Source organism: Mirounga leonina, unplaced genomic scaffold (genome assembly GCF_011800145.1).
Source record: "Mirounga leonina isolate KUSES-001 unplaced genomic scaffold, KU_Mleo_1.0 Mir_115, whole genome shotgun sequence".
Taxonomy (NCBI): Eukaryota; Metazoa; Chordata; class Mammalia; order Carnivora; family Phocidae; genus Mirounga; species Mirounga leonina.
This window is the reverse complement of record NW_023270268.1, coordinates 25,851,043-25,864,610: the sequence shown is the minus strand read 5'-3', so window position 1 is coordinate 25,864,610 and position 13,568 is coordinate 25,851,043. Positions and strand designations below refer to the sequence as shown.

At 52.1% G+C, this 13,568-nt stretch overlaps 1 protein-coding gene across 1 annotated transcript in view; it reads left to right on the top strand.

Annotated features, from left to right (window-relative positions):
* The first annotated feature begins 2,977 nt into the window (after window positions 1-2,977).
* GALNT15 (polypeptide N-acetylgalactosaminyltransferase 15) overlaps window positions 2,978-13,568 on the top strand; it is a 49,069-nt gene continuing 38,478 nt past the window's right edge. The window contains exon 1 of the mRNA XM_034994198.1: window positions 2,978-4,174. Within this exon, the coding sequence (XP_034850089.1) occupies window positions 3,648-4,174 (527 nt within the window). The 5' untranslated portion in view covers window positions 2,978-3,647. The remainder of the gene's footprint in view (window positions 4,175-13,568) is intronic.

The window sequence follows — 13,568 nt, the reverse complement described above, 5'->3', positions numbered from 1 at the left end:
TTGGGTAATGACAGAAGGGATGTCTCTAGGGGAAGCCCCATTTCTTTCTTTTTTTTAAAAAGTTTATTTCTTTTTTAGTAATCACTATACCCGACGGGGGCTTGAACCCACGACCCCAAGATCAAGAGTCGCACGCTTTTTTGACTGAGCCAGCCAGGCTGAGAGGAATACATGGAGACTAAAAAGACTTTGTGTTGTGTTTGGGGACCCATGGCTTGCTTGGTTCTGTTTCTGAGCAGAAGACATCATGAGGAAAATCCCGGCTGCACAAAGACAGAAGCTAAGAGCCAGGGTTGTAGACTGAGGATGCATTGCTGACATCTGGGTGCTGAAGGGAGGCTCCAGCTGAGAGAAGATGTACGAACAGCAAAGTAACACCCCCAGGAGCCAGGAGCTGGGACGGGGCAGAGCAGCATGTGTAGATGGTCCCAGTGGACCAGGAGGCCAGGAGGGCCCACCCGCTCCCTCCGCTCGGGGTGACTCTGTCCATGGGGGAAGTACGTGGGAATTTTATTTCATTCTTAGCAGACTTCAAGTATCATCCCATGATTATGGGCTGTGGGGAATCCTTTTAGGGCTGATCTAAATCCCGGAGTTTCAGAGGACATGCTGACCTCCCTTGACTTGAATCACAGTAGCTATATTGTTGTCTCTATGTTCACTCGAGAAATATTTATTGAGCGCCCACTCTGTGTCAGACACAGTTCTCTGGGGAAACAGCAGTGAACCGATGGAACAGCTCTCCTTGTAGGGCTTACCTTTTACGGGGGTGGGATGGGGGCATAGACAGCAAAGAACCGAGTTACCTTGTTTATCAAGTGCTGGACAAATCTACAGAGATTCTCAAAGAAAGCAAGGCAAGAGGACAGGATGCCATGCATAGATGGAGGGGCTTCTGGTGTGAAAGGGTGGGTCAGGAGAGGCCTCGCTGAACAGGCTATATTGGAAGAAACATGAAAGCAAGTAAATGAGCCTTATGGCTGGCTTTTTGGGGAAGGAGAGGTCAAACAAAGGATCAGCCAGGTAAAGGCCCTGGCAGTGGTAGGGGTGGGGTGGGGAGTTGGCTGGTGAGTTTGAAACCAGTGTTGCTGGAGAGGGTCGGGGAGGGTGTTCTGACCTGGAGCTGGAGACTGCACATTCCTTGTTCTCTGAAAGTCTTCTGGAATCATCCTTGTTAACCTCAAAATGTCCCAGAAATTCGAAATGACATCTCCCAGAGTGCCTGCCTCTTGGACCTGAAAGCCATATAACTCCCACCCCACTACACCCTGATGTGGGATTTGGAAAATATGGTCTAATCCAGCAATCCTAACTGCTGTCCATCGGGACACTATGCTAGGCTATTAAGAACAATCACATATAACCCACTATGTCACCTCTGACTCTGAATGTCTTTAGAGAAAACACACACACAGACACACACACACACTGAGCTGGAGCTCTGGAAGAAGCAACTGAATCAAAAGGAAAAACATTTTTTTTCCGTGAGATGTTTAAGCTCACATTCTAAGATCAAAATCAAAATAGAAAAATGAGCAATTCATTTCAGGAATTCCCCAATGACAGCCCCACCCCCACCCCACACTCCTGGTTACTGGGCAGACTGGCAGTTCTGCAGTCAGCAGAAGAAATGTACCTCACAGTCATGGTTAGTCACCCTTAATCAGCTAATCCAGCCGGGAGCCCAGGAACTCTTAGCATGCCGGATTCCCTCCTCTCTCCCATCTACAACACTCCCTTGGATCTCATGGCTTCAGGCACCATCCCTGTGCTGCTTTACCATCTGCAGGCCAGACCTCTCCCCCAACCTCCAGCTATTACGTATCCCCCTGCCCACCCTTCATCTCCCCTTGACATCTCAAACTTCACATGGCCCAACCAGCCGCTGTCATATATCTCCTTCTACCAACTCCCACCCTCTCCATCTTGGCTGATGGCAACTCTGTTCTTCCAACTACCAGACCAAAAACTTGAAATTATCCTGGACTCTTTTCTTTCTCTTTACACTGGATATCAATTCACCAGCCGGTTCTATAGGATCTTCCTTAAAATATGCCCAGAAGCTGACTGCTCCTTGCCACCTCCACTTTGGTCCATGCCTTCATCATTTCTCTCTGCAACAGCACCTGAGTTGGTCTCCCTGCTTCTGCCCTTTGCTCCCCCAGTCCGATCCCAACATAGCAGCCAGAATGATCCCATTCAAATCTAAGTCAGTTGTGTCTGTCCTCTGCTCACAACCCTCCGAGGGCTCCCATCTCACTTAGAACAAAGAGGAAAAGCCCTACAATGCCCTCCAAAGTCCTCCATGATCCCCCCTCACTTCTTACCCCCTTTACCCCTTTCGTCCTGTTTTTCATCACACTCTGCCCTCCTCACTCTGTTCCTACCACACTGGATTCTCTGCTGCTCCTGGAAAGGCCCGGCACATGCTCGCTGTAGAACATTTGCATTTGCTATCCCCTCTGCCCCAGATGCTCATCCCCACATTGTTTTATTCGTTGCTGGACTCCCAGTCCCGGAATGGTTTTGGCACATAGTAGGTGCTCATTAATATTTGTTGGTTGAATGAAGGAGGTTTTACAACTGAAGAACATGCCACTCTTCTCCTGATTTCCCCCCCTTAGTGGCCGTGTATACGAGGCATTCAGATGCTTTTGTGGGCAGGAGGGACTTCAGGGAGCATCTCCCCCCAGCTTTCCTCATTCTCAGAAGGATGAGGACAGTGGTCCTCAAGAAGGAGGGAGAGTCCAGCCTAACTTTCCAGATCACTTGTGGGAGGCTCAGGGTGCAATAGATAGCTAGCTGTTTGCATCAATGCCCGCAGGTACAGCCTTTCTGAAATCAGGAGGGAATACTCTTTCCTGCCCCCGTGGGTGGGGAAAGAAGTCTTCTATTAGTGAGATTCAAATCTGAACTTCTGGGATGTTCCTGTTTGGGTTTGGTCCTGGCAGTGCCGGTGTTTATTTTGCCCCGGAGTTGTGCTCTGTGGGATTGTGCAAAGCCTTGGAACAGTGAGGGCATTAGGACCAGGAGCGAGGCGCATGCTTGGCTCCCGATGTGTCTGGCAGAGGGCTCTCAGCTGAGCACGGAGCTATGTGTGAAAGGAAATCAGGCGCTGCCTGCCGGCTTCACATCTGTTGATCTGACCTGACTTGAAGCATCCAAAGGAGGACGACTGTCAGCTCCGCTGGACTGAGGACCCACCAGCTCCCCCCAAAGACATCGCATAGCAACCTGACCATTCATGCAAGGGGCGGGGGAGGGGGGAGACGAAACACGTGAGACCAAACACCTGAGCAGAATGGAATAATTTTTTCCCCAAGGAGATAAAGGGGGTAAAGGGGGCAAAACGATTCCATTTGCAGACCCCGCGAATGGGCTTTCAGAAGGCAATTACAGAAATCCCCTCAGAGAGGAGCCAGGGTGGGACCTGGGTCCCGTGGCTTTCTGATTATAAGTGCAAGTCAGTCTCACACATGCTGTTGGCTAATGTCAGATGGGAAAAAAGGAGCAGGTTAAGTGACCAGCAAAAAACTTCCAGGTGGAACTAGAAGCCAGGTTCTCCTGCACGCCGCCGGAAGGAACCTGGAGCTGGAGAAGGGAGCGGACTTGAATATGACCTGTTGCATTTGGCAAGTTCCAGCAACATGCTGCTAAGGAAGCGATGCCGGCATGGACCATGCGGACTGCAACTCCTGCTGCTCTTACTGATGCTGGGATGCGCCCTGCTGATGGTGGCCATGCTGCGCCCTCCCCCGCGCGCCCCACACCCTGCCCGCACAGCCCAGGCCGCCCCGCGCAGCCCTGATGCTGGGTACCGCCTGCACTTCGGGGAATCCCAGGAATGGGTGCTGGAGGCCGAGGATGAGGGCCAAGAGTACGGCCCCCTGGAGGGTCTGCCCCCCTTTATCTCGCTGCGGGAGGATCAGCTCCTGGTGGCCGTGGCCTCACCCAGGGCCAGAAGGAACAAGACCCAGGGCAGGAGAGGTGGCAGCTACCGGCTCATCAAACAGCCGAGCAGAAGGCAGGATGAAGAGGCCCCAGAGAGGGACTGGGCGGCGGAGGAGGAAGATGGGGCGGTATCCGAAGATGAGCTGGCCCCACTCAGCCTGGAGGAGGCGTTCAGTGCCCGCATCCCCCTGCAGAGGGCGCTGCCCGAGGTACGGCATCCACTGTAAGTAAGGCCCTGGCTTCCCCTGTTTCTGAGACGTTAGCGGCAGACTCAGGGATGCCAACTTTCTCCACTCTGCCTCCACTGTCCTAAGGGCAGCAATTCCCAAGATGGTCCCTGGAGTCTCAGACCACATCCCAGACCCACTGAGTGAGAAACTCTGGGTGGGTCCGGTGATTTAACCAGCGCTCCACGTGCGAAAAGGAGGAGCTCTTACTTGCTCTTCTCTTCCCCACCCCGGTTCTAGTCCTTCTGTCTCGGGATTATCAGGTCAAACAGCTTTTTCCATTCAACACATAGTGAGCTTGGGGCAGATGTTCTCCAACCCACCCTCCAGCTCTAACACTCGGCCTTGATACATTTTGATATTATGATTGTTGCTATTGTTTGCTTTCCTTTTGGGTCAAAATAACAATTGAAACTAACATTTACGTGACTCCTGCCATCGTGCCTGATTTTAGGCTAAGAGCTGTTCATATACCAGTCCTTACAACTCTGTCTGATGAGTGAGAGGATTTACCATCAGGCTGATTTTATAGGTATGGAAACAAGGCACAGAGAAGTCAAGTAACTTGTCCACGGTCACACAGCTGGCAGGTACCAAAGCAGGGATTGGAATCCAAGAAGCTCCAGTCTCCCTGGACAGCCACCCCATGCTGCCGTCCTTAGTCTACTAGACTCAGGGCACAGTCCCAGTGCCCAGGGGCCAGAATGCTGTGCTGATGCAGCCGAGCCTGGCAGGGTGGCCCCACGGCCAGGAGGCAAGCTGGGCAGTGTGACAATATGCAGGCTGGACCCAGGGAGAGGCTGAGCTCGCCTTGTACATCCCCTGTCCTCCCCGACCATGACCATGGCCAGCTGCAGAGGAGGGCTCTGGTCCAGCAGCCAGGGCCAAAGTGGCTGGTTAGTTCGGGGAAGTCCCTTCCTATAAGCCACTGCTGCTCCTAGAGCCCAGAGAGTTTCCCAACAAGCAAACACATGCTCTGACCCTGTGGGTGAGCGAGTCCATGTAGAGCTGCAATCAAGAGCGAGACAATGTACTCCTCTGAGCCCTGGGCGGAGGCCAGGGAGGGGGGATGTTCCTTCAGCCTGACTGCCTGGCGCTCACCCTCGGGGCCGTGCAAATGCAGGTCAGCGCGTGGGAGAGTGGCTCCTTACATTGCGCGTGTGGGTGCCTCACTCATCTTACCCATCCCAACCCTGCCGCTCCAGCTTCAGGTCTTGGCTTAAGAAGCTCTTTTCAGGAAACTTCCAGACCCAGCCAGGCCCACCCCGGTGCAGTTTTGTGCTCTCAGAAGTTTGAATTCATAACACTCACTACAACCAAAGCTAAATGGTCACTGATGTTTGTTCAGTGCTCAGGTCCCTGCCATGCAGACAGTAAAGAAATGAGGGCTGAATGAATGAATATATTGTTTTCAAATGCTCTGGATACGGTTTTTCTTTGGCCTAGAACAAGAAGGAGTGTCTTCATTTTGCCAATAAGAAACATTGCCTCAGACAAGAGGGTCTCTGGCTACCCATAGGTGTGTGTGTGTGTGTGTGCACGTGCGCGTGCATTATGCAAATGTGCTGTGCATACGCATATCTGTGGGTGCATTGTATATGTGTGTTTGCGCACGTGTGTGTTGTGTGTGTAGTAAACAGCTTGCATGTGTGTTGTGCGTAGTACGCGTCTGTCGTGCATTATGCAGTGCCCGTGGGCCAAGTGACTGCGTGTGTTGTGCGCTGTGCACAGGTGTGACTTGTGTGGTGTGTAGTCACACATGCATGTGTTCATGTTCTTATGTGTGTGCATGTTGATGTACAAAGTGGCATACGTGGTACGTGTGTGATTATGTATGTTTTGCACACAATGCGACATGCATCGTGCATGTGTGTGTTGTGACTGCGTTTTTGTTTTGTATGTTTTGTGGTATAGCTGTGCACGTATACTGTGTTGTGCCTGTGTTACGTGTGCATGGCGTGCTTGTGTGAGTGTGTGGGTTGCGTGAGTTGCACACGTGTGGCACACACGTATTATCTGAATTGTACCTGTGTATGTGGGCTGTGTGTACTATTCACGCGGTGTGGAGTGCGGGAGTGTCTTGGGTGCGTGTGGGTGCAAGTGTGGGTGAATTTTGCGGCACGTGCGTTGTGCCCCTGTAGGTGGTGTAGATGCGTATTGTATATGCGCTGCATGTGGTGTGGTGTACGTGTGTGTATTGTGAGGTGCCGCTTATTTTGCATGTTTGTGGGTACATGTATGCACGTGTATTTGGCGTGTATTGCCTGTGTGCGTTGAGTGTGTTGCATGTATGTTGTAAGTGTGTGGGGCGAGTTGCACGTGTGTGTGCGAGTGTGTGGCGTGTGTTATGCTTGGGGTGTGGAGTGCATGGGTGTGTGTTGTGCACGTGTGGTGGGAGTGCAGGTGCAGTTTGTGTCACGTGCGCGATGTTCACTGACGCGCGTGTGTGCGCCGCTTCAGTGGGTGCCTCTTCAAGCCAGCATAACCAACTGGTCTTAGGTTGTCTGGGACTTTCCGGGCTGGGAAACCCCGCAGTCCCAGGCAAACCCGCGCCCAGCCTGCCCCAGTTCTCCCAGGCCCGCCACCAGCTCCGTGTGGAGGTGTGTGGCGCCCTCTGCTGGCCCAGCCCCCCCATGCAGCCTGTGCGGCCGGGCGTCGGCCCCCAGCGTCTGCTTTCCCCTCTGCAGCTCAGGTGCTGCCCTTCCAGCCCCTCTCACGACACACAAGGGATTCTCTGCAAAGTGAGGCAACAAGCCCCACACTCCCTCCAGGGTGACGGGCCTCTCCTCCTCTTTCCACTACAAAACCAGGCCCCGATACAGCTCATAAAAGAACAGCCGTGTAGTAAGCGCCTACTCCGTGCGAGTCCTGCACTGCTTTCCCACCCGGGCTAGGAGAACTCTGGAAATCCCAGTGCCTCTGCCTTCGGCTGTGGTGTGCCGAGCACCAACCATCCTAGGGCTTCTTGCAAGCCTGTCCTAACCCAGACAAGTCCTGCCAGCCCCAATTCACACACCAAAATCTCCAAACCAGTCCTGGCCTTTGCTCATTCCCCCCAAAAAGCCTCAGGCTTTTTCTGAGGACCTCTAAGGTCACTGCTGAAGGTCATGTTGAAAAGGGGCATGCAAGGAAGTCAGTAATAACGCAAGACTGAGACAGGAAAGAAAAAATCAGTGTAAAAAGTCAAAAGACTTTTTCCATTCAGCACATAGTGAGCTTGGGGCAGATGTTCTCCAACCCACCCTCCAGTTCTAACACTCGGCCTTGATACATTTTGATATTATGATTGTTGCTATTGTTTGCTTTCCTTTTGGGTCAAAATAACAATTGAAACTAACATTTACGTGACTCCTGCCATCGTGCCTGATTTTAGGCTAAGAGCTGTTCATATACCAGTCCTTACAACTCTGTCGGATGAGTGAGAGGATTTACCATCAGGCTGATTTTATAGGTATGGAAACAAGGCACAGAGAAGTCAAGTAACTTGACTTGGCTCTGGAGGCTCTGGGAAGAAAGGCAAAATTACAGGGAACATTTATCTGAACACTTCCTATGTGCTAGGGACCCTGCTAAGTGGTTTTCATTCACTTAATCTTCATAACGAACCCATAAGCTAGATACTAGTATCATTCCCATTTTACGGATGTGAAAACTGAGGCACAGAAAAGCGAAGGGACTGAAGCCAGGTTATCTGACCAGGTGTGTCTGGCACCAAAGTCATGTTTGTAACTGCCACGTTGTACTTCCTGGGCAAGTCACTTGGGCTGGAAGCCTTTCAAGTTTCTCCACCTATAAATTAGGGAGAACTCACACGGGTCCACAGGGAGACACGGAGGAGGGAGGAGGATGTCTGTCACGGCGTCCTTGGTGGCACTGAGGAGTTGGAAGCCACCTGGGCACGTGATCAGGGGGCGCTGGGGGAGCTGGATGCAGCCCAGAGGCACTCTGCAGGAGGCAGACGTCACAGACTCAGTGCACAATACCGATGGGGGGAGACCTTCGAGCACCATGCGGAGCGAAGCAAGTAAGATGCAGAAAAGAGGTCCGTAGCATGACATCACTGGGGAAATGTGAGCCCCGTGCACACTGACCAGTGTGTTCTTTATAAGAACAGATGAAGCTCCGTGGACTGGCCGCGCTGTGGGGAGGGCAGGGTCCTGAGGCCAGGGGCAGGACTAGAAGTGAATGATTACATAGATGAAATAAAGAGAAATAAAGAGCCCCAGACTGAAGACTAGGGTTGACTCAGTCCTTCAAAGCTGCTATCAAAGAGGGGGTCGGGAGGAAGAGGCCTTGCCCATTCAGCCTCGTGTGGCATGACAGCTTTCGAGCCTCTGCCAGGCCCAGCTCTCCTTTGATCATGCTGGCATCTGGCGTGGGGCAACCGACTGCCAGGATCAAAGAGGCTCCCAACTGAGAAAGTGCTTCGTAATCTCCTGGTCCAGGCAGTGGCCCTCAAACTTGAGTTCACATGGGATCACCTAGAGGCTTTGCTAAAATGCAGATTCCCGGCCTCTCCTCCTACATTGTCTGATTCACTAGGTCAAGGGTGGGGCCCAAGAATTTGTTTTCTACAGGTTTCCTGGGTGATGCTTAAGCTGCTGCTCCGAAGACACTCTGTATACCTAACAGGTTAGACAGAGCCGCACTTCACAGACTTTCAAGTGTATGTAACCCCTCCCCCCAGGCATCTTGTTAAAATGCACAGTCTAATGTAGTAGGTCAGGGGTTTGGCCCGAGATTTGACACTTCCATCAAGCTCCCTGCTGGTACTGGTTCTTCTGGTCCATAGACCACATTTTTCAGCAGAAAGGGGCTACATCGCTGGTTCACCAAAGTATATACTCATCAGATTCCCCCATCTTGCTTGTTAAAAATGTAGATTTTCAGTCCCCTTTGCTGGAGACTCTCCATATAGTTCTGAGTTGGAGTGCGGTGATCTGAGTTTTTAAAAGCTGATCTTAGTTCGGAGAACCACTGACGTGGACAGGGAGTGGAGAGGGAGTAGAGCTCTGGAAGCTTCCATGGAGGAGGTAGTACTGGAATTGGAAAATAGAAAAGAGAGGCAGAGAAGAACACAGTCCCCTTCACGACCCAGAGTTTTGTACTTAAATACAAATGGCAGCTCAGCCGTACCTGGCTGGGTGCTACCTACTTGCATCAATTTAGAACTTGCGTTCCTATTTGGCCCGTGTCTCCCTGGTTTATATCCCTACAACTGTGACCAACTCATACGCCCAAAGAACAGGGGACCTGGGGCTGAATCCTGGCCCCAGCTTCTCCCGTGGGACCCCGTGTGATCACTCAACCTCTCCAGCCTCAGTTTCCTCTAAAATGTAGCTAAAATAACACCCTCTCATGGGGTTGTAGATTAAATGAGATAAAATGTGTGATGACCTCCCCCCTCAGTAGTCTAGTCCAAACAGAAGGTGTCCTTGTCATATTCTTAGGTGTAGGGCCTAGGAGTGAAATGAGAGATGGAGAAAAGTCTGAGCAGGCAGCTGTGGACATCACGTCACTGTCCTATCTCTGATCAAAGAGTTATTTTCTACCCCATGGGCTGCTAAATCATCACTGACTTGGTGGCGCAGTGGAATTACCTGGTAAGTGGTAAAAACTACTCATGCCGGGTCGCTCTCCGAGGGTTTCTTACTTAGTTAGTCTGGGGAGAGGCCTGGGCCTCCCCAGGTAGTTCCGATGGGCAGCCAGGGCCGAGGACCAGGGCTTCGAGGCACCAGGTCCACCGCCAGTGGGGAGACGCAGGAAGGAGTATCCTCTCCTTTGTTCCCTCCGTCCTGCCCAGAGGCCGCTTTGGCAGCAGCTTTGTTGTCCAGGAGAGGGTCATGCTGCTCGGGGGCGGGGTCAGTGAGGGGAGAGCAGAAGGAGCAGGCTGGAGCCCTCACCCGGGGCTGGAGCTCAGCTTACCCACCCTCCCAACCTGCAAGGGAGGGAAGACAACCCCGTGTGGACAGTAGGAGTGCTGGGTCTGGGCCCTGGCCAGCCGAGTCACAGACGGAATACACACGCACCAAGCCTTCGGCCCTCAAGCCCGGGGCAGCCACGGCTGGGAGCGGGCCCCCCCAACCCTGGATCTCCATTCTGGATCCATCACCCTTCAGTGGGCTTGTGGTATAGACAGGCTGAGTCTAACTGTCTGAGATCGAATGTGCTCATGGGAGTCAATGCAGCAGAGTCTTGCTTTGTGCTTCGGGTTAGGCTGGGGGATTAGATCAGAGGTGGTTACCTCCCGTCTTACCTTTTTTAATTCTTAGGAAAACTGCTTTTTCCCCTGAAAGTGTGGTCCTCAGGATCAAAAATGCAGAATTTCAGGCCCCACTCAGACCTACTAGATGAAAATCTCTTTTGTTGACAAGATCCCTAGCTGATTTATATTCATGTCAGAGTTTCAGAAACTCTGATGAGGCCAGTGGTTCACAGCCTTGCCTGCACATTAGTATCAACTGGAGAGTTTTACAGGTCATCACACCCAGGCTCCACCCCAGAACAACCAATTAAATACAGTTCGCTGGGACTCTCCTAAGTGATTCCAGTTGCCGCCACCCTTTGAGGTGAGAAGGAGCAGAGACACTGGAGGGCTTCCTGTAGTCTGCACAGGGAGTGAGGAGCTGGGACTGCCCAAGGAGGAGGGCTGGGGGTGCAGGAGGAGGACAGGAAAGAGACTCACAAGCCATAGCCCCTCTAGGGCTGGGCCTTCCTGATGTCCTCCAGCAGCCAGTGTCCCCGGAGCCTGCTCATGTTGCCCTCCTGGCCACTTACCAGCTAATGTCTTGCCACTAACAACCACTGTCCTTTGCTCAAGCTCTGGTCCAGAGGCCAGCAGCATCAGGATCACCTGAAGTGCAGCCTCTGGGATCCAAATCTGCATTTATGGACGGAGATTGGGGTGGGGTGGGGGCATGACAGGTGGGCGTTAACATCTGAGAGGCCCTGGGCAACCGCTTGGCTTTTGCTGCCTCGTCTTCGGCTTACTGCCTGTTCTATGACCTGCTACCAACTGCTGATCCTCTCTGTAGGTCCGAATATCAAACTCCTTGAGATAGAGGAGCTGGAAGGTTCACCTGGCTACGATTTGGGGGAGGCTATGCCCGTTAGGGGGACTCTTGCCCCAGGATGCCTCATAGGCCCTGGTCAGTGTGCAGACCAGGGACTCCTTGTCAGTGCCCATCTTTAGTCCAGGGCCAGGGAGCCAGAATCAGAGCAAAGCCAATGATGCCTGGAGCCCCTGAGAAGGAGACTGTGAGGCTTCTGAGGACCCCATAAAGAGAAGGGGACTGTGTGACCCTTGTGGAACTTCTCTCCAACTCTGGGGAATGACAGGTGGGCAGCACTAGCCTCAACTCTAGGCTCCAGCTTGTCCCATACTCCTCTCTCATTTGTAGGAAGTTGTCCATCCCTCAAAGGATCATCCCCAGCTCTGTCCCAGCCCTTCTGGAAATTGGTATTCCCAGGATGAGCTCCAGTGATTACAAAATGGACTGAACACTGGGATTTTCACAGAATGTGGGATGCTGACTCTCTGGCATTACCCTCCCATTTGCATAGACCACCAGTCTATATGCTCTTTGCGAGCAAGAACAGTGCCTACCTTCATTCATTGGACAAATATTTATTTAGCAACTATGAAAGGTGAAAAGGTGAGCAAGACCCAGCCCTAAACCCAAGGAGCTTGGGGAGCACTGAGGGACGCAGATAAGCACCCAGGTTGTTGCATCAGTGGGCTCCAGGCAGCGATATGGAAACTCATCTGAGTGGGGGACCTCTGCTGATTTGGTGGAAGCTGGAGGTCAGTAACCCCAAAACAGAAAACCCAGCAGACACCTTTCTACTCTGGCCAGGCACAGAAAGGGTGGGGGGCGGTGTTTGTGGCCCAGCCAGGCCATCTGGCGCAAAGCGATGACTCATCCTTTTCAGAATCATTACCCAAATGCATTTTCTGAGTTCATAGGGGACCCTGGAGCTGCATGCAGAGAGGGCGTGCATCTGTGTGTAAACACAGACCCCAGACTCCTCTGATCTCAGAGTGTGAAGATCCGAAGCTAACATTCATTCAGCAGCCCTCTTGGGCCAGGAGGAGCCCTTTAATCCAAGCAGCACCCCTGGGCTATAGAAACGTATCAGCCTCCCCATGTTGGCTAATTAGGGGATGTAAATGGAGCCAGGAGCCAGAGCCAAGTTGATTTGATTCCAAAGCCCTTGGTTTTTTCCTTCCCTGCTGCAGCCACTCAGAAAGATGAACAAATGAGGTCAGGGTGAGCTTGTGGATGTATACTAACGCGAGAGAGTAAAATATCCACCAGCTATGTGGTTGAAGGACAAAGAAAGTAACCCCATTAGGAAATAAGAAGAACATGCATTTCTTCATGGATCCTCTTCACAACTGCCTGTCCCATTTGGGGACCACTTTGCAATGTCCGAAAGCGGTTTCTAGGCACCGCCTCACCAGTTCCCCCAGTGAAGCTGTGGCACAAATAGAACAGGAAGAACGTGCACCCCCACTTGACAGAAAGAATCGGAAACGTGGAGAGGGGGGTGACTTGCCCAAGGCCCTTTTGCTCACTTGTTTTTTACCTACCTACCTTATTCCCTCAGACGATTGAAAAATATGGCATAAAATAGAAAATTGCTATTAATATAATGCTAATCAAGATAAGGGGAAATAAATTTGGAATACCTTCCCTTCAGTTCCTGGTATGCCCAAGCTCCTTTTCACCTGCAGGCCTTAGCAGAGGCTGTGACATCTGCCGGGAACACTGTTCCCCACCCACACCCCTTTCTTCAACTGCATGCTGCCCACCCTTCAGGTCCTAGCTTTCATATCCCTGCCCCACTCCCTGAGTGTCTCCTTGGAGCTGCGGCTGTTAAATAATCACTTGGTTATCAGCTTCATAGGATATAAACTCTGTGACATCAGAGACTGTCTTAGTTTGGGTTCCTCCAAAGCAGACCCTGAGATGAAAATTCGTTTTGCAGACGATGCCAGAGAGCCCTGGTAAGGGACTGGGAATGTGGAGCAGAAAATAGAAGGCCGATGAAAGGTGTGTTTTCAAGGCAGTTACCTCTGTGGGCAGCTAGGGCTCAGCCTGCTGGGGAATCTGGGAGGTGCTATGGAACACGCGTCTCCATGTGTTTGACCTCCTTAGGGTCAGGGTTGCTGGGTATGAATACGTCAGCTCCTTTTAGTCACTGGCTGAGGGCAACTCTCAGGGGAGGGCAGCTCTTCAGGTCAGCTGCGGGAGAGCATCTCCAGCAGGCAGAGAAATCCCTCAGGCAGTTGGAAGGCAGGCTGTGGTGTATTGTAGGGGTACGGCCTAAGGGGATATGGGCGGGGCACCACAGATTGGCAAGGATCTTACCTATTTAATTCATCTT